Source organism: Necator americanus, chromosome III (genome assembly GCF_031761385.1).
Source record: "Necator americanus strain Aroian chromosome III, whole genome shotgun sequence".
In the NCBI taxonomy this organism is placed as follows: Eukaryota; Metazoa; Nematoda; class Chromadorea; order Rhabditida; family Ancylostomatidae; genus Necator; species Necator americanus.
In genome coordinates, this window is record NC_087373.1 from 4,879,465 (window position 1) to 4,904,792 (window position 25,328).

The window sequence follows — 25,328 nt, forward strand, 5'->3', positions numbered from 1 at the left end:
CATTAATACAAAATAATAAAAAAAGAGGCAAATAAATTCCAAAATAATCCATCTTATTAATCTTTGATATTTTCTGGATGCGAGCGACAGCGGTTTCTCTGTTTCAGTATCAATATGTAGATCTAAGCAGTAATATGTAGTTATTAAGTCATGAAGCCATGTAAAATCCAATATTAGACCGTGATTTCTTTTCGGATATCTGTCTGGAGCACATCCAGGGCTTCTATTAAATGTGATGTGAATGAAAGAATGAAAGACTGAATGAATGTATGGATGAATGAATGAATGAATGTGTGAATGAATGAATAAATGAATGAATGAATGAATGAATGTGTGAATGAATGTGTGAATGAATGAATGTGAGAATGAATGAATGAATGTGAGAATGAATGCATGGATGAATGAATGAATGAATGTGTGAATGAATGAATGTGTGAAGGAATGAATGAATGTGTGAATGGATGAATGAATGAATGAATGAATGAATGAATGAATGAATGAATGAATGAATGAATGAATGAATGAATGAATGAATGAATAAATAAATGAGTGAATGAATGAATGAGGGCATTATAAATTAGCAGCCAGAGGAGTCACTAAGGGCAGAGTTTCGCGTCTTTTTTTGTTTAAAAGGCGAGCATTTTCTTTCAGCATTTTCGATCAGAATTAGTGTTTGAATGAATGAATGAATGAGTGAATGAACGAATGAGGACATTATAAATTAGCAACCAGAGGAGTCACTAAGGACAGAGTTTCGCGTCTTTTTTCTTTGTTTGAAAGGCAAACATTTTCTTTCTTTCAGCATTTCCGATCAGAATTCGTGCTTGAATGAATGAATGAATGAATGAATGAATGAATGAATGAATGAATGAATGTAACAGTCGCAGTGGAGCTCATTCTGCATAATCTTCTGTAAGTGAAACTTGCAGTACAAGCAAAACAGTCGCCAAAAGGGCGAGATCCCAGTAATAATCGAAAACGTCAATCCATTACCTCTTAAAACAGTGAAAATAGAAAAATTCAAATTCGTTTTGTTGGACAGCCATTATTTTAGAAAATTTTTTTAAATTCTCGCAATTATTTTAAAAACTCCTTTCAGGATTCAGAGCAATATGAGTGCCCGTTCCATTAAAAAGAATGCAAGAGCAAAAGCTATGAATAGTCCCGACATGAGCAATTTCTTCAGACGATTCAAAGTAACTACAAAATCAATGAAATGGAATTTCTCAACGAGTAAGAACGTTCTGATTCCATGAAGAGGTGGAGTGCCTTACAATCAGAAGAAGAATTGAAGAAAAATCTTTACGTCGAAAGTTTAAAAGGAATGTCATTGTTGAAGTACTGAGAGAAAAGTTCTAAATTAAATTGTTTTAGTTTCGGCATTGTTCCTCGGGAATAAAGAAAAAAATCCTAGTCACACTTGTTTGCATTTCATTATTTTCAAAAAAATGTTCCGGTATTTTTCCTCGCTACGATGCATCTAATTACACTTTTGAAATGTTAAAATCGTGCAAAGCATATAATTTGTGTGGAACCTGTTCCTGTTCGCGGTTCTTTTTCTGGATGCAAGTGTGTTTAGCGGTGGATGTAACCACTGAAAGAGTTGCGAGCACTGACGAACGCCTCAAAATCCTTTACAAAATAAAATTACTGGAGATTAAGTAGAGCTGCAAACATCTCAAGATTTTTGGCAGCATTTTTTTTTTTGGATAAATTCGTGATTTTTCCAATCTCAGTTCACGAAATAGGAGTCTAGAAGCTCATAGAAAGGTACCGATAGTTGAAACGAGGTTGAATTTATAATTTCGATCCGAAAAGACGCCTACGTATGCAAAACTCAAACATGTTTTATAAAAGATTCGAGATATTTTAAGTAGGAATGGTTAGGTGAACGTTGATCCCAGACTTCTGGATCCCTGGCAACGACTACCGAAAAATCATCGAATGAATTTGGCGCGGAGATCTGAGAAGCTGCCAGGTTTGACGTCACCGCCGAGATGTCACCTCAGCGCTGCGCTCGTAGACCATAAATAGGAGGCTCATATGACGCGCATTTCGCATAGGATCCATCCATCGGGGATGAAATTCGATGCGAAATCATGGATTCAATTAAAATTTATTCATAGAAAATGATCTTTGCACTTCGATCGGGGTGAAGCAGTGAGCAGAGATCGATTCCTAAGCGGAGCTCACCAGAGCTCCAAAGACCTGGATTTGCTTGAGGTAAACTTTAAGCTGCTTGCCTAGGAAAATTCCTAAAAATTGTTATAGAAATATAAATATAAAAGGAAATACAAAAAATATAGAACTTTAACGATCCAGTGCGTAATAATGTTGCAGTAAGGCTATAAAAGAGGTCTTTAGGATTTTGTGAGTCTAAAATTATTTTTTCAATACACTTATTTCTGGCCTCTAGCCGTCTGGCCCAATCCATTACCATCCATCTTATTGAAATTAATGAAAAATCCGAGAAAATTCATGAATTACTCGTTTTCTCTACGATTTCCATCTCAGTTGTTTTTTCCAGAACCACCAAAAGTTGTCCAAGGATAAGGAATAGCAATCCGTACTGCTTCTTAGGAAGGAAGATATCGAAAATGCTGGAAAATTAAGCTCGGAAAGAAAATCCACCAGTCATAATGAAGAAAATGAAGTACTGTAGGTGATAGCTGAGCTTTCCTGCTTCCAGTCCAGAAGCAGTAGGTCTGCCTAACAACCTCATCCTCATTCCATTTATGGGGAGGAGTCCCGAGGAATGAGGCATTGTGACGTTTTTCGTACTGTCCTTTCTGTTCTTTATATTAAGATCGTTAACGATGTAGCGAATAAGCCACGCCCACTAATAACCTCTTCGACTAACACTTGCTACTATCTATTATTACCAGTGACTGAGTAGGAGACAGGATCGTCATTTATGGTGCAAAGTGAGGACGAGTTTCCTCGATAGGTCTCAAAGCAGTGTTCTATGACGAAAAGAACTGCAAAAATAGGGCAAGGAACAGAAAAATTTAAAAAAAAATTAAGAGAAATGCGAAAAATGAAATGAAATGTTATTTGTGCTGCAATCGATCAGAGAAGTGAATCTCGTCCACGAACTTCTCCATTTTCATGTTTTTTGAGGTAGGTAGCAGCACACAGATTTGTTCATGGACGAGTTTTCACCGATGTTCATAAAAGTTCGAATGAGGTTCGACCATTAGACCATGACAAGCCGTAATCGCGGGAAAAACTCCATAAAACGTCGATGGTGCTAACGCTGGTGAAATTCTAGCAGCAGTGTTTTTTTTTCTTTCTTGCGCAATAGCAAAAGTAAGCAGAAAGAATTAAGAAAAAAATTTATAGAAAAAACGCATCGTAAGCTTTTAAAAAATACAAGTAAACGTGGAAAGTTGAGAGGAAAAGAGTGAAGAGGAATAGACAAGAAACGTATTGAGAAATAGCAGCGGGAAAAAGATAGCGTGGGGTGAATTTTCAAAAATTAAATAGAAAATATTATGTAATTTGTTATCTCATGAAACAGGAAGCGAATTAATTTCAAGGTTACGAAAGGGTGGGAAAAAATTCAAATAAAAAAATTAAAAAAAGAAAACTGAAAAATTGCGTTTGAATGTGAGAGTTTTCACGTTTCTAAATACATGTGGAGGTATTCGTAGAAATAGAACGACGATCACATTACCGTAATCACCTAGAGTACCGATGATCGTGATGGGACCGATCGTCAGAAGAACGTTAGTTCTTTTTCTTCTTTTTTCTTCGAATGAGAGATTCATATACGTTTGAAATTCTGAAATCGTCACGTTCACGTTCTTTCGCGATTCTCATTTCCATTCGATAGAGCTGGAAATGATTCCGGGAAGCGCTGGAAGAGAATCTCGTAATCTTAGGAATGCGGGGAATTTCGGTAAGAAAAAGTCTTCTGAGTGGAAAGAGGAGACATCTTGCATTATCACTGTGTAGTTTTCCAGAAAATTCTCCTTAAACACGCCAATATTTCCGTGTTTCATGTTTAATTACGCCTCAAATGCAGCGATTGTTAACTTAACCTTCTCTTTTTACCATTTTAGGTTTACATTTTATGCAAACAAGAGAATCATTCCTCTAAAAGTTTAATATTCATTGAAAGTAATAAAAATTACTAATTAAAAAATGAAAATTAAGAAAAAGACGAAATGTGACCTTTCAATATAAATTATATAGTAGATAATATGATAAATCTAATATGATATTCTAAAATTAATGGAAAGTAATAGTAAAATTTTATAATAAATAAGTGTAATAAATAAATTTAATCTGATATTCTAGTTTTGCCATTATTTTGGATTAAAAAAAATGGTTTCTAGTGGAGAAAAAGCAATGATTGCAATACTTTTTTTTGACAAAACTTTAACAATTTTAATTTAAATTTTAAAAATGGTTTCTAGTGGAAATTAAACAATCACTGCAATGAATTTTTTTTCAAATCAAAAATACTCTATAGCACCTAATTTTCTCTTTTATATCTTGTATATCTTGTATTCCTGCCTTTCCAATATCTTTGAAAAACTGATCCTAAGAAAAAAAAGGCTCACAAAATTTCGTGTAGGCAACGTTTTCGTGGGAAAAATTTTTTTTACGGGAAACTTGAATTGAAAAAAACGATGAGAAAAAATGAAAAACTGATCTTAAAAGAAAGTGCTCCTCAGTAAAAAGAAATGTGTAGGCAACTTTTTTTCAAAAGAAAAAAGAAATTTAATGAAAAAGTGAAAATTTTTTGTGTTTACTAATTAAACTACATAGTAAGTAAGTACTTCATGGAAACACGTTAAGAGAAAACGAGGACTTCACGACCCCATGAAACTTCTGAAGTGATGGCAACCTCATTCGCTGCGCACTAATTGTACGAGTTCGGTACGATGGAACGAAATTGCTATGGAGATTTTCCGACGTTTTTTCCTGCGAAAAAAAACAGCAACTTTACAGTGAAAAGAAAAAAAGAGTTATGCACTTCACATGAAACACGTTTTCACGGTAATTCACGGTGAAAAGTTTGCTTCTGCGACATTGTAAAGAGTTTTTTTTTTCCACCACTCCATTACTTTCTGAATGCTCCGGCGACAAAGCAAAGGCGGAATTTAAACGATGGAGGTTATTTTGTTTTAGATTTTAAGGTTACGGTGTTTAAGATTTTTTTAGAAGAAGAATTCTTCAGAGAGTTTTTTTAAAGTTTTTTTTTTGAAAAAAATGCTTGCGTAGGCTTTCGTAAGACAAGTTATTTATTTGTTTATTTGTTGAGTTGTTTATTCCTAAGCTGAACTTGTATTGCAGCACTGCACTAAAATCGCAGTTAATTATTACATGAACACCTTCAAAAGGTATACGGAACACAAATATACGGTAAAATTTAGAAGATAAAAAAATTGAATACTTGTTTCGTCAAAAATAAAATATTCTTATTTTATTCAAGAATTTTTCTTTGTGCCAAAATGTCGTCAATTTTTTTTTCTTCTTTCCATTGTTTATTCTCCGCTTTCTATGTTTCCTCGTTTCTGGGAACGTGTGGTGGTGTCTTTTTTCAGGAATGAGAAAAAAAAGAAAGAAAGAGAAAGAATAGAGAAAAGAAAGGATTGTAAAATCTGGCAGAACGGTTTCGAAGCACAAAGCACAAATTATAGTTGTATTAATAGCAGTAGTAGTAAAGTAATAATAGCAGTAAATTATACATAGGTAACGGTAATGGTCGCAATTCAATCCGTTCACAAGGTTCGATTCTGCTTTTTTAAAAATTCGCTGGAATTCTAAAATGATCAAATAACGTCACCAAGCTGAGTGCTTTCGATTAATTTGGTGCTTTTCTAGAAAAAAAATCGTGGAAATGTGTCCATGACAGTGGAACTGCGGGGAGGTACAGTCATCAACTAATTGTAGATGTTCCTACTGGAACTGAGCGTAGTTCTTTTCTAAATGAATTCGGTTCTTGATTTTTAAATGTGAAACTCCAGACACTATGTACCTTAGTCTGTTGTCGATTTTCGAACTCTTCGACTTTTTTGTTTTGTTCCAAAAATTACCCTGGAAAAATGGCCAACTCTTTAGAATTTATTGCACAGATGGAAAGAAGTCTGCTGCTGTCACAGCGGCACGACTGATCGGAGGTTCGAATCCGCCCCAGTGCTCGCCAAGCCTTTCATCCCTTCGGGGTCGATAAATCGGTATCAGACTTGTCTGGGAGGATATAAACATTTGATCATCGCGGTTCTTTCAAGTTTTTTAAACTTTTGGTTTTTAAAAACCGATTCATAGAACATTATTACTACTATTTTTAACTTTTATTTTTTTGAACATTATTTTTAAAGTATCGTTAGCTCTCGGATCTAGTCATGTAGGCACTTTTTTAGCATAAATTACAATCCCGCAACGAATCACATCGAACAGAGAAAAACCTGGCTAGCCGCATCAATTCCCGTTACATTCACAACGATGACTGTTCTTAGAAGCATCGTAACCGATTAGAAAAAAGTCAACGACACGTTTTTTCCTGCATTTATTCTTGCCCATATTCTACGTTTATAGTCTTGCCTCAACATGTAGCCACTTGATTTAGAAGCGCGATCAAGCGCGCGCGCGAGCGCGAGCGACAATTCCACTGACAGCTCCGCATTCCTCTCCGCAGACGAAAGAAGCGTGATAGGAACGAATTAGGGCAGGATGGGAACGGTCTTACTCCATAGTAACTTTATCAGTAACGTTGTCTCTAGAAAATTCTATTTAGGATGGTTTCACCTGTTCACTTCATTAACTCTTAATTTATTTACTAAAATAAATAAATAATAATAAATATATCTACAAAGTTTAAATTTATCTATAGAACTATCTATAGAATCTATATCTATATCTATAGAATTGTTATATCCGTTATATATGTGTATTATATTATATTATATTATATTATATTATATTATATTATATTATATTATATTATATTATATTATATTATATTATATTATATTATATTATTGTTATATCCGGTTTTATATGTGTATTTATTTGTATATTATTCAATATTATTGTATTTGTATATTGTTATAATATTATTATTTATTATATCCTTTATATGTGTATTTACAAGATTCATTTATAATTCCACTTAATTATATAATTCTGAATGGTAAAGAAATGTAAAAAGTAAAAAGTAAAAGTAAAAATATGGCAGGGACCGAACACAGAAGAAATATATTATAGTAACCATAGTTTCTACGGAAAGTGAAAAAAGCCGTGGAGCAAGATAAAGTGACTGAATATTTCTGGAATTTCTGAAGAAGTTTCTAGTAAAAATAGCTGTTCCCTGAATAGCTTAGCTGGCAGCTTTCACTACGTAAGGCAGACTAGATATGGATCTTTATTCGTGGATCATGTAGCTTAATCCCGAAGCCCGCGTGAAGAATGACAGCACAGCGAGAAGATAGAAAAAAGAATAATAGATAAAATTTGAAAAATTAGCAGGGATCAGTTCAGTGAACGATTCCTGGCCAGTACTTAGTACTTAAACTGTATCCAGACCTTAGGAAGGAAGGTTAAGGTCTAAGGTCTAAGGTCTAAGTTATGGAATTATCAAGCCATAACTGAACTTTAGATTTAGATTTTATTAATGTTTTATTAGTTTTTTTTCATTACTATTACTGGTTTATTAGGATTTTCTAAATGATAAGAGAATTTAGAGGATTTTTTAAAAATAAATGCATAAAAATTGCTGAAACGATTTTACATCGTCGTATTTCACCTCAAATCACCATTCTTAATTATTTTTTCTTCACTTGACGCAAATTTCCCTCCCAAAAGGAGTACGGTAAGTCCTACAGAAGCGCCATAATCAAGAAATTACTATTACTAGTTCATTGGAATTTTTTTTTTCAAAATGATTAGAGGTAGGCATCCACATTAATGCATAAAAACTTTTGAAATGATATTTACATCATCGTTCTTCGCTTCGAATCAGAATAGGTAGTTAATTTTTCCTCATTTACCGCAAATTTCTCTCCCAAAAGGGATACGGTAAGTCCTACAGTAGCACCATAATGAACATATTGCTAAGTAGATCTGTGCTCTTTGTTTTAAAGTGTACCTTTCAAGTAAATTTATTCAAATTCAGGAGAAATGATCTTGTCCGAGAATGTGGCGCAAAAAACTGACGTGACCATAATTAATTATGGTAGAAAATTCGTACGTCTAGGCTGAATAATTAACGAAAGAACTGGGTACGATCCTAATTATAGCTGTAATTTTCGCACGAGAACGGGACAGATAACAAGTCTTGGAAGGTGACGAGTTGTCCTTGAAATCTTCCCAGAAAAACGCTATTCACATAAAATGAAGGCGCGAAACCTGTGCAGAGTTGCACTTTTGTTAGAAGTGGAGTGGAGTAATTCTAAGCATTATTAGGTTCATTAGCGTCATAGGGAAAATTTTTGATAGTGGCTAATTTCCTTAATTAATTACAAGAAATTTTTTCTATAAGCTCTGTATGTCACCACTTTCTAATGCTTTTATCCTATCTCGAAGTAATTTGTAAAAAGTCGTTTCTAATAAAGATCTATCGGCACATCGAACAGCTCGTGTCTCTAATGAGAAGGCGTAAAGGTCCCACTTCTCATTGGCAGCACGATAGCAGGAGGTGCTGAGGTTCTTTAACCGGTAGAGATAGATTTTCAACGGCAACGATTGTGTTCAATATTCGTTTCTACTGTGTATTTCAAGTATATGATTCGTCCTAGTTTTAACAGCACAATAACAGCAGCTGCTGCCAGAAAATAACCAGTTAGATACATGTTTGTTGTTATTTATTTCATTGCCGCAGCATGGCAAATTTTATTTTATAACAGGAATTAAAAATTCAACTCTCCGAATCGAATTTCTTTCCTAATGGTGAATTTTTGTTTCAAAATTGCCACAAAACCCATAATCTCCCAAAAACTGCTCACGCTTTCATTTTTTTCTCCAATTTCTCAATTTTTCCCAATTTTTGAAAGCTATCAGATAAAATAAAACACTCAGCACTGATCTAAAAAATAAAGAAGAAACTGAGAACTACATAAGGCACACCTAATTGTCACTAAAATAGACATAAATTCTGTTTACGGTAGGAGGGAAGGAGTGAAATTGCACCATTTGAGGATGACCTTCAAAAGAAAATGTGGATTGTGTATAGGTGGGATTTTAAGGTTGTTGAGTGTTGACCTTGTAAGAACACGCACACCCGTGGAAGAACTTGTGAAGAAAGAAGGCGGGAATTCAAATTGGCGATAATTATCGGAACGTAATTACAGCACTTGTTGATCAACGTACGACTCACACTCGAATGTCAAAATGACGAGATGTGATGAGAAAAAAAATAATTGCTTTTATAGATTAATTATTTCAAGATTTAAACGTCATTAATTTAATTTTCAATTTGCAGCACAAAGGATAATGTGATTGAAGTGTCTGGCGTTAATCAATCCGCTTGGGACCCACGCTACCTTGTTCTATTCAATTCAGAATCGCTTATGGTTTAAGAATGTGTCCGTGCAATGACTTGCGGGGCTGCCCGATGTGTCAAGTCAGTGTTTTTATCCTGCTAGACAAGTGTGGTCTGACCAATTTATCGACCCCGAAGGAATGAAAAACTTGGTGAGCACTGGGGCGGATTCGAACCTTCGATCGATCGTCCAATCATAGCGGAACTTCTTACCGGCTGCGCTACACCTGTCCTTTGCATGCAATATATTTTTATGAATATTCTGCAGCGGGGAGTTCGTTCCCCTCAAACCCAACTCCTCCTGACGTTTTGTCGTAGAACGTATTAGAAGCGCACTAGTTGTACATTAATTTTTAAAGTTACGACGCTTTATTCTTGCACAAAAAGGAAACTTTTTTAAGCATACATGAATCTTTACAAAAATTCAAACTCGGATTATTTGATGTCTTACTTTATGCGCAAACTTTGCAAATGTGATTATTTTGTGTAACAAAATTCATTGAATTAAATTCATTGAAACGTTTTAATCAAACGTTATGATATTGAAGTCAAAAAAATTCAGGAAGCAGCCAGCTTAACGGAATTTTCTCATTGTAGGAGGATAAAATTGTTTTTGAAGATGAGGAAACTGATGCGCATAAAACAAACCATTCAATCGCTTTGGAAATTTTCGTGATTACTAGTATTAACTCCCAAGTGATTATAATTTCCATATTATAGTCATTCGCTTTCATTACTTGAATTTAAGAACATATGTGAAATACTTTAATTTGTAAAATTATGTGTTTTATTCACCAAGCCGGTGTTTCACCTTTTAATAAAGTAGGTTTAGTCTTGTAATAACAGTGATTTCGATTTTATTCCGTTGAAAACAACCCTCAAATGAAACTTAAACTTACTCATTTTGGTGGTTTGAAATAATAAAGTATCTAAAAATCGAATGCATTTGTTTTTTTTTATGTGCACAAATTTTCATAGAACTCCGAAAAATTCCTTTAAAGCAATCCTTATAGAAAAAATGAATCAAGGAAAATTTAAGTAATGGAAAAAAAGGAAAAGGAGAGTTTTCTTCAGGAAAAGTTAGAATTAAGCGAGGAAATTCTCAGATAAATGATCTACAGACGTAGATAAAATAAGCTAAGTTGATGTTCGCATGGTGTGATCGCTCCAATTGTAGAAATTTTAATATGACACTAGTATAAGGTAGTAGATATAAGAAAACATGAGGAATAAAATCGATGGACCATAGAAAAAGTGTTGATGTATCGAGATACTACCACCATATATCTGCTTACTACACGGTCCCATGCGGAATGATAAACAACGACGGGTGAATTTAATTCAGATCATCTGTTCTGAACCAATTTATCAAATGGCTATATCCGCAGTCCAGAATACATGTGCCATGCGTATTTTATGCGTTGTGTTTGGTGTCTGATACCGATAAGTGATTATCCACACAGGATCTGCAGCGATCCACGGCTTTTAGGATTATCCAACGATGAAAGTGTTTTCCAGTATATGTGATATGTTTAGTAATTTTCAAAGAAGAATGTATTTTTTGTGGTTAGATGAAATTTCTAGGCGAATTTTTGTTTGATTTTTTTTCCGAAGAAAAATCTACTTTATGTAATGTAATGTAACTTTATTTAATCTACTTTACTTGAGGCGAGTTCCGAATTACTTTGACGGTAATTACGGTAATTAGTTTGATATCCCTGAAATTGAAAGAAAATGTCGATTATACTTTCCTAGGATGTCTCAGTTTTGTGGAAATAATTAGTGGGGAACGTTCTCCGGTATGCCCTGATGAGAGGGGAATTTCCAAGAAAACTTCAAGGGAATTCATTGAGGGATAAAGCTAAATAGGGATCAGTAACTATTGGTTAGGTATCATTGGCAGATGTATAATTATTTAGTGCTATTTAAAGATTCTCTTAGATTCTCTGAGAAATGTTTTTCATAAGAAAAATATTTAACATGGAATATTATCAAGGATTATGTAAAGTAATTTAATACAGCAAAAGAAAAGGTAGAGAAGAGTAAGTGCTATCATTGATTTCCTAATTTTTTTCCGCTCACAATGACGCAGAATTTTAATTCCAGAAAAAACCTGGGCCCTGATATTTTATTATACTATTATTTTTATTATTCTATTATTATGTCATATTTTATTGGAAAAATTCTATTCAAAAATTTCTATAAGTCCAGAAATATTATAGAACTAGAAACTAAATGAGGATGAATGAGCTAATGAGGGTTTTGTTTCTTCGTTAATCGTGGTATCTCGTTAAAGACTAGGAACATCAGGAGACTAAACTAAAAGAAGACAGAAGGCACAAGAGGCATGAATAAAATTAGTAGTATGTATTAGTATTATTAATTAATAAAAATTAAGGAAAAAATAAGGAAGTGAAAGGAGAAGTGTGGAGAAAACGAGGAGAAGGAAGCGGAGAAAAAAAAACCGTACTCTCGATAATTCTCACCCCACCGTGCAGCCGGTTTTTAATTTATTGTCGACGACGACATGGTCGTCGAGGGTCTGATAAATGAACACGGTGTGAGATTGGATAGGTGATTATCGTCGTCATTAGAATGGAAATAGAGTCGAGAAGGTCATTCTACTAACCCAATTCGGGCGGTATCGTCTCGTCAACCCGAAACGAAACGATCGCCGGCGGCCCCACACCTCATCATCGCTCGCCCCCGCCCGCCTTTCGCGCAGCAGCTCCGTGTTCTCCGGCGAGACCAAGACGCGGAGAGGAGTGAAACGGCCGCGATTCGAGGGGCAGCCAGGGAAGAGCAGAGCAGTAACGAATGCGGACGAGATGTTCATTTATTTTAATTAGGGTTTTTTCTTTGCTTACACTCTAGATTGGCAGAGATGGACCTCTCTATGGAGCATTATTTATTAAGGACGGAGGATAAAGTTTTTGGCGTTAATCAATCCACTCGGGACCCACGCCACAGCGTTCACTTCAATTCAAATTCTTCTAAGGTTTACGAACTCGTGTCTACCCCATAGAATGACTTGCGGGGGGCTAGCCGATGTGTCAAGTCAGTGTTTTTATCCTCTCAGACACCTCTGCTACCAATTTATCGACCCCGGGCTTGTTATTGCTTATTATTATATTATATTATGCTTGTTTTATTTACACTTTTATTCATTATATTTATGTTTTTATTTATTATATTTATTTATACTGTGATTCTATTTTACTTACCGTATTTTTATTCCTATTTTTTAAGCGTTTTTCTTGGTAACCGTTTCATTTTGCGGAAATAGACCGTAATTCGGCTTATATCACAAGAGATTTTGAAGCGAGATGACCATGCTGATATAAAAACTGTGGCGGTTTTCGGGAACCAGCTCACTTTTAGAAAATTACAAATAATTCTATATATTTTGTTTTTTTTTTTATTCTTGGATAAGAAAGAATAAGAAGCTATATTTTTGTTACTTTATCGATTTACTTCTATTTACTATCTATGTATTTACTTCTACTTTTGTAACAATACAAATGCAGATATATCCTGAAAACAGAAGAAATTTGTAAATTTGTCGTTTAATCTTTACATGCGAATTTTTTGAAAAGGTAATTCTCATCGATAAATCTTTTCAATTAACTCATAAAGTGATGATGGCATTACGATTCGAAAAATCTGAAAGGGAATAAAATTTGAGCAGATTCCCTTGGGAACGAAAAGGTAAATTAATTGAGGAGTAAATTAAATCAAATCAATTACCTAGATGAAAAGAAGCAAATTTCATTTCAAATCCAAAAATACTTTCGTGAAAGTGCAAAGTTTTTCAAATTCCCATTAGTTTTGAAAGTTTAAGAAAAAGAAGGCGACATCCACGCAAAAAAAAGAGATGAACTAAAGCCCCTAGGTGTACTGTAACGATGAAAGTACGCAATTACACTGCGGCTAACAGTATTTCAGAGACGGACGTGAAACGATTATCACCGATAAGTTGTGGGTTATCATCGAATCGTCGTACCCACTTAACCCAATTTGGGTCCGGCGATCGGCTAAAGTGAAAGCGTCCGCGCGCTTTTGGTCAAATTCCTGTGATTTGGATTAACGTTTCTTCGTCTACAAATACAACACACCTACCGTAATCTTCCCAATTATTTATATGTCAAATAAAAATGTGCAACAATTGTCCTTTATGACGTTTTATAACGTTCCTAATTGATCTTTGTATGATCTTTTTTTTTCGGATACTGTATTAGGAAATTAGTGCATTATACTAGTAATTGAACTAATTGAACACTTGCGTCAGTCAAGCATTAGCATGTATTAGCCGCAAAGTTTAGTACAAAAAAAAATTGCAAATTACTTAAAACGACATATGACGTCAAGGATTTAGCATTAAAAAATACTCATAGAATTAAAGTTCTGTAATTCGCACATAAAATTAAAAGCTACCGTATCCGCAAATTTGATAAATATGCGTAGTTCCTTAGAAATTAACTGTGACGGACAATATATGAAACTGATTTCACTTCCTCTAAAGCTCCCTATGCTTGAAACAAAAATATTAGAGACAATATTTTATTTTTATTTCTATTTTTATTTTATTTTAGGTTTCGGATGAAAATATTAAAGCAGCTCATAGCTATGCAACTTTGTACCGTATGCTTCCACATAGGAATCCACAAAATACACTAACTGGGAGTATATTGTTTGAATATAAATGAAAATTATTATTGGTGAATTATTTAAAGGCATCACCCGCACGAATCTGAGGTGGTACGGATTTCCGGTGGAGTATTTGCATACGGGTTCGTAGATTAAGGAGAGCGGGGGTGATTCCTCCCATTTCTTCTTGATTCCCGTAGAAAACGGCCCGGAAGATACGGCTTTGAGCGTTCCAGCGCGCTATTTTCTACAACGAGTTCGATTGGAGCGCGCCAGCCGTGTGCAGATTCGTGGGGTGATGCCTTTATAGAGGAACAGAGTTACGTGGCAGGATTAAAGCAGCTGAAACAGTGGAAAGTGATAGAAATCCTCGAAATCAAATAAATCGAAATCAAAATCAAATTAATGACGGCCTTTGGTGTTTGTTTGTGGATTCGTAGAAAGAAAAATGAAGTACTAACTGAGATTCGAAAATGAGGTAAAGTTTACTACAGTGCCCTTTAGCAGTGTGCCAAGAATTTTGCACTACTTTCTCGGATTATTCTCAGCTGTTCATTTATTCTGCTGCTCATTCTTCTTCTTATTTATTTCTTTAATTTATAGATGAACATTTCATTCTTATCATTTTTTTTACTTTTTTTTCGTTTTTGCTTACCATTATTAATTCTTTTAGTTATTTTTTCTAAGTATTTAGTCGTTTTTTCTTACCACTACTAATTTTTTTAAAATTTATTCAAATTCATTTATTTATTTATTTATTATTTATTATTATTATTTTGATTATTATTATTATCATTACTTTATTTTTTATTTTTTTTTATTTCTTCAATCTAGACAGATAAGAATAGAGAACTAGGTAAATGTATCTTTAAAAAAATTAAATTAATAACGGTAAGGAAGAAAAAAAGGCTAAATAACTTAGTAAGTTTGGTAAGGAAATTCTGCATGAAAAGCTAAGAGAAATTCCCTATGGCTCCCTTTTCAGTACTAGTAGAATAGGATTCCTTGAAAATTCCCTGATTTTATTACTTACTTTTGTGATTGTATTAGTAGTCTGCTTTCATTCAATAGCTTTTACTTATATGTATTATATTTTTATTATATTTATCTAATAATCTTTTATTTTATTTTTTATTTTATTTTATTTTATTTTATTTTATTTTATTCATATCTTATAATTTTTAAATAATTTATCCAAATTAGTCAGCCATATTAACTACAATATTCCAAGTATTTTTTTGCTTCTCTTCATTTTCTCGTTTTGCCAAATATATCCTACTGTAAAATGTGAATTTAACATGTTCAGTTCAATTTTCAAAGATCATAGTCTCCTATGGTTCGCCTCCTAGTCCGCAATTGCGTACAACCACCCGTAATCAACGTTGTTCACCTGCGAAGACCCTCCCTCATTAACACCTATAGAGGATTAATTGCGAACGAACTCGCACCACGGCGGACGATTATTGCTTCATTTCATGGCTTGACGAAGATATTCGAGGAGAGAAATTGGGGATTGAGACAAGTTCTACGACGTGTTAATAGTTTTCTTTTACCTCAGAAAATTTCCGGAAGAACTATAGCCGAGTCGCGAAGTCATAGCTACGTAGCTCTGACGTTAAAATGCATATTTATTTATTTATTTATTTATTTATTTATTTATTTATTTATTTATTTATTTAATACGCTCAAAGGCGTACCCAGAGTAGGAGGCAAGGAATGAATACAAATAAACAATACAGAAAATCCAGCAAGGAGAAAAGAGTAGAATGGAAATAAGCATGGATAAGTCATGCGAACAGTAAGCAAGGGACGATTTAGTAATTTGCTGCGGAATGTCAGAAAAAAAACTCGGTATGTTTTTCTTCCAGAATTTATGTGGGCTCCTAGAGGCTCCTAGATTTTTGCAAAGTTAAATTTTTTCACTTTTTTTTCTGAAGAATTTGAAATATTTTGTAAAACGTAACTAGCGATTTTATATAGATTTAATACAAATTTGAACTATCAAAAATAAGTTTATAACAGTAAAAGTAAAGTAAGTGGTAAAAAAAGTAAAAGTAAATAGTAAAAAAAAGTAAACATGTAAATATACGAGCTTCATACCAATTTGTATACTTTTATTACTTTTATCCGTTTATCTTTCGGAAGAAAGTAAATACTCTTTGTAATCCTGAAATAGATCAGAATTCTTGCTAAACCTGAACAATCTGCCTTTCTTCCTATCCTTATTTTAATTACGCTCAATGAAATATTTCCTACTTTTTATTTTTTTTTCATTCTATCTTTTATTACTCTTTTTTCGAAATACTTACTTAAGTACTAATAAATTGTTTCCGAGCTCGTGATCTCCCATCTCACATATCATGATCTGCTTTTCCAACTTTCCAGAAAATTCTCATTATTTCCACGAAATTATTTGATTTTTTTTTCACGGATCACTTATGTTATTTATATATTTTGTTAGGAAATAGGAAGAGTTATGAAAATCTGTGAATCCAAGGGGATCAATATTATTGTTATGGATATGATCGCGGATAAATCAATGACGATATGTGTGGCCTTCGCCTACATAGCTATCACTTTCGTGAGCAGTCAGCGTTCTGGAAAATTCTTGCGTTTTTTTTCCTTCACTTAGACTAGTCTGTTGTGCTTTCGCATTCTACCCTGTATATTGGTGTTCCACGAATTTAAGGGAGCAAAAAAAGAACTTCCAAGAATTCTTTACTCTCTCGTGGAATGTTCGTTTGAGATATCTGATATATGATATATGAGAGGTATCTTATGCTTTGTTTTCCAGTTTTTCAATTTTTTGTGTATATTTTATTATTTCACATTTTTTTGGTTACAAATACTAATTCAGTATTTGCTTCTTTGCTTCGGTTTCATTCTAACCTGCCTTCGTTATAGGAAAACCAAATCCGTTCAATCATTCATATGGATTTTTAATTCCTTCCATTTTGTACACTTCAAGGAAAAAAATCTTCTAAGAGCTAAGAATTTCTGGAATTTCTGGAACATTTTCTGATGTGTTGTGCTGATTTATTTGCAGATTTTCCGGATTTGTAGAGTTGATTCCGATGAGAGGAACATTATTCGTCGTCACCGTCTACCTTGCTATTCGAATTTCGATCAAATGATTCGAAGAGATCATCGAGGAAAGGAAAACTCGACTACGGCGAGTTATTATCCTCCGTGTCCGTTGTGATTTGAAATAATTGATAAACATAATAACATTCAAATAATAATTATTATTAACACAATTTTAGAAATGTTTTATTGTTGGAAAAAATAAGAGTTAGCTAATTAATGATGAGTTAATGCACTATGATGTACAGGAAAGAAAAAAAAAACGTGCAAAAAAATTGGAATTTTGCAAGTTTCAAATTTTTTTCGAACTTTTTTTTTGTGTTCGAACCCGAGAAGGGATGTACGAATCAAGGATTAATTTTTAGAAAATCAAAAACATCTTGCAGACATTCATCAACTCGTCTATTCTACTCTACTTTAGTTTATGCTATATTTTAGGGAAAATATATGTAACTCAGAAACTGTAAATGAAAACAAAGCAGCGTTCTCTTTTGAATATTATTATTATTATTATTATTCGCTTAGTAATAAAAATAATAATTTTCAGCGAGAAAAAATATGAGGTAAGAGAATATTTTCTACTGAAAAGCATTGGTAAATGCGCTAAGTAAAAGTAACGTAAGTAAAAATAACTGAAAAAAAACAATAGTAATTTTCAGCGGGAAAAAATATGAGGTAAGCGAATATTTTCGACTGGAAAGCATTAATAAACGCGCTCGTCGACATTCCTATGGCCTTTAAGAATGTAAACTTATGAGATGCTTTAAATAGTGAGCTGTACATATTGCTAATAATTATTAACACGACTTGAAGTCACTCTCTTGTAAGCTTCAATTTTTCCCAGTTGGAATTGTTGTCATCTTTTTACGTTTCTACGTTTTTTACTAACTTGTATAGTTTATTTAACTTTTAGTCTTACTATGTCTTTGATAATGGTTGGAGCTTAATTAATTAATTCAAACTTTTAGTTTATTTAATGATTTTTGTTTATATCGCATCTGATAGTAACGGTTTACGAAATGTTAGGAAAATGATTGATGTACTGGATTTATTTCTTCCTAGTTTTTCGAAGCCGTTCCTCTAGAAGAATGTTCTGGTCAATTAATTGATGTTTTTAATTTTTATCCCCGACTATCCGCAAAATCATATCAATTTATTTTTCCTTTTTTGATTTCCACAGTACTTGGAATTCCAATTCGCTATGCTATTTCCTTTATCACTAGCACAGTTAAATTTTCCTGCAGAAAGCAACGGAAAATTATATCAATTAATTTTTTTCTTTTTTTTAAAGTATGTTCCCGTAGGCGCTAATTTTCATCCCTGATTACAAGAACGTATAGAATTATATAATGTGTTATCATAAAAAGATATAATATAAAAATGAGGAGGTAGAAAAGCACATTGCAGCTATTCCCTTTGATCGGCAAAATTTTGGATTTATTGGGGATTAGTTAAACTTTTGTAAGCGGCCTACTATCGTTTATGGACAACTCCTGGAGCGGCGCTTAATCATCAACAAAATGTCAATAATGTTTTGTAATTTTTAGAATTTTTTGGAAATTAACGTTAGTTTATGATATAAGAAGGTTGCTTGATGAAATCATGCTATGTCAATACATATACATACATATATCCTCCCCAAGGAGGACTGAATGGAGCTGAAGGTGATATCCACGACGATTATTGAGAGAGAGAGCAAAAAAGGGAATTTTTCGAACAAGGGGATATCCATATCCTTAAAAGAAGTTGTTTCAAAAAGAATTAGAAGCATTTTTTCCCAAACAAGCACTTTTTTCTTGTGTTTCTTTTAATTATAAAATAAAAAACCCTAATAAATTTTGAGAAATCAACACCTTATTAGCCAATCTTGTTATGATGAAGCATGAAATACATTCTTGTATAGCAGAAAAAATTAAAAAGGAATGCTTGCTTTATGTTTTTTTTGTTGAAAAATTCTAAAAAAAAGTGTTTTATACCGAAAGAAAATTTTTTCGATTTTTTAGATACCTGCCTGACCGCATGGCTCCACTAAAGCTTTGTTATATTCTTTTGGGGATGCTATTTCTTGCGATTTCCCCGATTTTCGGAGAAACTGCTGAAGATGTGAGTAAGATTTGTTTCCAGTAGGTTTCCGAATCAGATACGGCAGCTAAATTATTGTGAGGAAATGTCCAGTGCCTCGACTCATGCTCAGTGCTGAAAAGTGGAATTTGCCCGGATTCGAACTACGAAACTTGTCCGGAACTGGTGGTGGAGTGTTTCGCGCGTTGCTACAAGTTGAAAAAAGAAGAGGCTCTTGGATAATTCATTCTATGTAGTTTTATTTTATTTTGTTATTAGAAATTTATTTTATTTTATTTTGTTATTGAGAATTTGTCCTTCATCCTTATCCTTTGATTGGAAATTTGGAAATTTTTGAGTGTCTACATTGCCGTTTACAAAACTCAAATTGAATGATTTCATTTAATATCTCAAGAGTAAATAATATTTCCATAAACATTTTCGGATAAGTAATAATTTTAAAGAAAAACAATGAAATATTGTTTTTCAACTGAAAAGGGTGTATAATATGGCGTATAATACATGATATAATTGAATTTTCTAATATTTCTGGCTTTGATGTAACATAGGAGCAATGAGGACCACCTCTCGCTCATAAATGAGACACTCAGCTAAGATTAGATTCCTTAGTTTCCACAGGAATGTTTCCTGGATCATTTTTTCGCATTTTTCCTGCATTTTTATTTGTGGAATCATGGATGAAGAAACGATGAGAAACAAAAAAAAAAAGAAAATTGTCGTACAAAAAAGGCAGGAATTGGGAAGTTTGAAGCAGAAATACTCAACTTCCCAGGAATGGTATATCTTTTCTGGGAGGTTCCTTATGAAATCAACATTCCTTGGCAATTTTTTCCTCTAAAGCAGTAGATTCGCTAGAATGAACGAAAAGAAAATAAAAAAAACAGAAGAGATCACAAAGACTTGAATTCTTCTGGAGCTTTTCTACAGTGAAGTTTATTTCTAATGGCAAGTATTGATTAGTGCAAGGCTGCTCATCGACGAAATTCCTCAGAGGCGTGAAATTCCTCGACGAATAACACTGAGGCGATGTTCAAAATAAATTTAATTTTAATTAGAATTTTTATAAAATTTGGAGATCTTTGGGGCGGGTGTAGCGCAGTCGGTAAGAGGTTCCGTTGTGACTGAAGTACAATCGGTCGGAGGTTCGAATCCGGTCCAGTGCCCACCAAGCCCTTCACCCCTCCGGCATCAATAAATTGCTACCAGAATTTTCTGGGATAAAAACACTGACATGACACATCGGCTAGTCCCCGGAAGTCATTGTATGGGGCCAGTTACACCTCAAACGATTCTGAATTGAAGTGAGCGTGGTAGCGCGGGTCCCAAGCGGATTGATCAACGCCGGACACTTCATCCTTTTATCCTTTATCCTTTGGGGATCTAAGTTAAGATCTTTATAAGAAGGATTAGAATCAATACAGAAGAGAAGTTGAATTAGCAAATCGTACGCGTTTACACTAGCCTTCCTTTACAGTTTCCAGTTATGGTAGCAAAATTTTCTAGTTAGAATCCATAGATTGATGGAAACTGACCATTACAGATTATTATCCGTTTAATTTCTATTACATTTATTATTTAGTGCTTTGACGAATGCTCCAGAAAGCCGTGGTATTGGCGACCAATATGTTCTCTTGGATGCGTATGGGATTGAAATGAAGTCAATCGTTCGCGCTAATAAATCTTTTAACTCTGACACTTCCTTCTTTCAGCACTTTTAAAAATGGTTATTATTTTGTTATTTTTCCACAATACGTGTTGTGATGTTATTTGTAGTTTCTGCACAGGTACACGAATCGATATTTCACATTTACGAACGTTTATTTTCACCCAGTGTCGGCGAGCGAGAACTTATAAACGTAAAAATTTACTGTTAAATTTTGCATTTTCTTTCATTTCTTTCCCTTTGGATTTTTCTTCGAATTTTTTCTATTTGAATTTTTCTTTGAGTTTGAATTAGGATGAAACAGATTATTAGATTATCCTCAAAGGATATTCTATTTTTAAAAAGAAACATAAGTGTCAGGACAAGAAGTATACATGGATAGTATTTGAAGGAGGAAGGCGAAATAATTTAATTTGATCTAATTAGATTTTTAATTTAATTAGATTTAGATTTAGATTTGGGTTTAATTTAGATAATTTAGAATTTAATTTTTTAATACTGGTTGTAGGTACCATGAATCTATCCCTAACATTCTAGGAGCTCAGAAAATCTCGCCGAAAAAAGCTCCTAAATACCACTGATGCCACATGATTTAGATACTGTAACCCTTCGTGATTGAGCTCAATCAATAATTTAGAAAAATTCATATTCAAGCACTTGTAGCCGTATCGAGCTGCGGATTCTGGGTTCCCTTGAAAACGAAAGGCTACAGTATCTAAATCATGTGGCATCGGTGGTATTTAGGGATTGATTGAGATTTTTTTTTATTGATTGAGCTCAATCAGTTAAACAACACCACTGAATTGATTAATAATATTGGTAATATATTTGATTTTTATTTGATTTTTATAAGCACATCTTTATGATCTACATGATCGAAAATTATCTGTAATTTACCTTTGTAATTTTTAGCTGTCACCAAATATTATCGTTGTCATTGCTTGGATGAAGCAATGACTAAAGCCACTAGGCGAATTTTATCTAAAAAAAATAAATTATGGACAAGCGAAATTTAAAGAAAATAGATAAAACAATAAGTAATAAAATGAAAATAAACAAAGTGGAATAAGTAAATGAAATAAAAATAATAAAATAGAAATAAGCAAAGTGGAATTAGTCAAATTTGGAGTCTTGAATTTTGTAGAAAATGTATACATATGGAGGTGGTCTGACGCAAGTAAATAATTTTGTCTGGACTTCTATTACTAACGCACCACAACAAACATCTTTTCGGGAGTATGAGTCCTTTAAAAATGTAAACAATTCTGCTGCCACTTTATAAACGATAGTTGTGTTGTTGGTCCCACACGGATTGATCGCAACATCAGCTGATCTTACGGAAATCTGGTAAGTTTCGTTTTTTTTTCCTTTTTTCAAGCCTCATCGTTGTCTTTTTCTTATCGTTCGAAGGGGTATTCCTGGATTAAAGGAACGATAAAGGATACTCTGTTCCAAATAATTGTTAATTCTTCTGGATTGGTTTGCTCCAGATCCCCTAAAATGCTGCTTCTACGAACTCTTCTGATAGTGATTGTGCTGCTGGTCGTAGTTCCTTCGGCTACAGCTCATTTCTCTCCCAAATTCCAAGAGGTGAGTTTTTTTTCCGGAGGCCGCTACGCCGAACATTAAATGCAGTCTTTGCTGATGATGAATTTACAGTGCACGGATCAATGTTCCTACTCTCCATGGTCCCTTTTGAATTTTTGTATTATCGGCTGCGGCTTCGAGGCTATAAAGGATCTGTTCTGATTCAATGATAGTAAATATTCTCCAGCATTTGTGTTTATTTTTAGAGCTCCATTGGGGCTAAAGGTTTCACAGACCTGTGCTAAACGTTTCAAACAAAAACAAGAAGAAAAACACAAAAAAACTCCATTGACATCTAATGTGATTCCCTAGAAACGAAAAAAGGCGAAATAAGGTTTGCTATAAATATGCAGGAAGTGATTTTAAATCCACTCCTCCTGAGGCAAAGAAAAAAAGTTTCTTCTGGTAACAATATTCATTTTCTAGTAGGATTTGTCAACATTTCGAAAAATGGAGAATAATTGTGAAGATTCCCAGAAATTATTGAGTCCACCAAAGAAAACCATTTAAAAAAGTTTAAAAAAGGTGCAAAAAATCCCAGAGAAATTGGTGGCAATCCAATCAGTCAATCTTTAAAAAAGCCTGGATAGATTCCCAAAGATTTCCACGTGGTTCCTACGACCGTTCAACGTTGCTCATATACTGAATGACTGCATATTGTAGATGATCCTTTAAGAAATCGTTGATTTCCGTGGAGAACAGGATCACCTGAGAAGCATTTGAAAAACGCCATGCTTGCAGTGAAAGCGCCAGGATTCATTTACACTGTCGATGGAGCGGTTGTACATAGTGTAGCGGTTAGGAGTTCCGCTGCTTGCACGATCGTTCGGAAGTTCGAATCCGCCCTAGCGCCAACCAAGCGTTTCATCCCTCTGGGGTCGATAAATTGGTACCAGACTTGTCTGGGAGGATAAAAACACTGACTTGACCTGTCGGCTAGCCACCGCAAGTCATTGTTAGGGACAGTTACACGTTCGTAAACCTGAAACGATTCTGAATTGAAGTGAAGGTAATGGCGTGAGTCCCAAGCGGATTGATTGACGCCAGACACTTTATCCTTTATCCTCTAACAAAGCGTTGATTTCCGCGAAAAACAGGATAACCTGAGAAGCATTTTCAAGAAGCCATGGTTGTACTGAACGTGCCCTGATTCATTGAGAGTAGGAATTTCATAATTAGAATTTATTATTATTATTTATTTAATTATTTAGAATCTACTCTTAATTGAATTTAGTCTTGATCAGAGATCAAGCATAAGTCTGCCCATCACTTTCACAAACCATAAACTCCGAGTATTCACGGAATAGCACCTATGTCTAATCCCACTTGCTCCAACGCAACTACTTTTTTGTAAATCCTGCTTGAGTTATCCTGTTTTTCACGGAAATCAACGATTTCCTATAGCGAATTCCATCAAACAGTTTGCCAGCGCAAGGATGTTGAACGATTTTGAAAGATTCAAGGCAGTAAAATGGGCCAATTTTTGATGCGTTGCTCCAAATTGGAAAGAGAAAAAGTTTGTGAAACTCAACTTTGATCGATTCCACCTTTATAATCTTTTTGTAATAGGATATTTGGAAGGTTCTGTGTGATTCCTCTACGTTTTACAAAACGTAATGAATACTTTTATTAATTTTTGTAAAGTAAGTACTAATTTTGTAACCATTTTTTTATGGACATTTTTTTCAAAAATTTCCTTTTAAATTGAAAATACCATGAAACACATATTACAATTGAATTTCTTAATATTTTGGCTATTATATTTTATATTTACAAGGAATTTTAACATACATAAGTCGAATGAGGATCACCTATCTTTCATACATAAATTACATGATTTTTAAGTTTCACCCTTGAGTCAGAGAAATATTACCTGCATTAATTTTTCCTTTTTCCCTGATGCAATTCTCAAAGGTATCACCCCACAAATCCGAGGTGTTACGGATTTCAGGTGGAGTACTCTTATACGGGATCGTAGATTATGGAGAGAAGGGTGATCTCGCCCATTTCTTCTTAATTGCCGTAAAAAAAACGGCCCGGAAGATATGGCTTCGGGCGTTCCGGTGCGCTATTTTCTACAACGAGTTCGATTGGAGTGCGCCAGCCTTGTGCACGCGCCGCATCTTCCGGGCCGTTTTTTACGGCAATTAGGAAGAAATTGACGGAATCACCCCCTTCTCCACAATCTACTATCCACCTGAAATCCATACCACCTCAGATTCGTGGGGTGATCCATTTAAACGGAAAAGACGAAGTAAAATGATAAAGGATCTGGGATCAATCAATCCTCTTCGGATTCGGGATCCCTTTCACTTCAATTCAGAATTTTTTGAGGTTTACGAACCCGTAACCAGCGAGTACAAAGGGCTTACGAGGGCTAGCCGATGTGTCAAGTCAGTGTTTTTATCCTCTCGGAGAAGTCTGGTACCAATTTATCAATGAAAGGCTTGGTAAGCGCTAGAGCGGAATCGAACCTCCCCATCGATCGTGTAGTAACAGCGGAACCTCTTACCGCCTGCGCTACACTTGACCATGTAGAAAAAATACAAAAATGAAATGCGTGGATTCCCGTCGCCTTCGCCAGAAAAAATTAAGAAAAAATTTAAAATGGAAATACTCACTGAAATACATTCTTATGCATGTTTCTGCAAGATTTCTGTTTTCGGAGACTGTTATTTTTTTTTCGAAAACATCTTTCTTCAGGAACTCTTCCCTCCAAAACAACACACGTTCTAATGCAAGAAAAGAAAAAAAAAACAGAAGAATACAGATGTA

General features: G+C 34.1%; 2 protein-coding genes across 3 annotated transcripts; both read left to right on the forward strand.

Moving 5' to 3' along the window:
* Positions 1–12,017: 12,017 nt before the first annotated feature.
* RB195_008636 (uncharacterized protein) lies at positions 12,018–20,954 on the forward strand (the record flags this gene model as incomplete). 2 transcript variants are annotated; one of them, XM_064195228.1, is made up of 4 exons in its annotated part: positions 12,018–12,064; positions 19,225–19,324; positions 19,397–19,513; positions 20,883–20,954. In XM_064195228.1, 4 exons carry the CDS (start codon positions 12,018–12,020, stop codon positions 20,952–20,954), a joined length of 336 nt encoding a protein of 111 aa, XP_064046373.1. The 2 variants fall into 2 exon arrangements, with proteins under 2 accessions (XP_064046373.1, XP_064046375.1); XM_064195229.1 differs by lacking the exon at positions 12,018–12,064 and having other exon boundaries at positions 19,277–19,324.
* On the forward strand, positions 16,895–19,236 carry RB195_008637 (uncharacterized protein; the record flags this gene model as incomplete). Its single annotated transcript, XM_064195230.1, has 4 exons — positions 16,895–16,908; positions 17,042–17,123; positions 17,184–17,309; positions 19,225–19,236. 4 exons carry the CDS (start codon positions 16,895–16,897, stop codon positions 19,234–19,236), a joined length of 234 nt encoding a protein of 77 aa, XP_064046374.1.
* Positions 20,955–25,328: the final 4,374 nt, after the last annotated feature.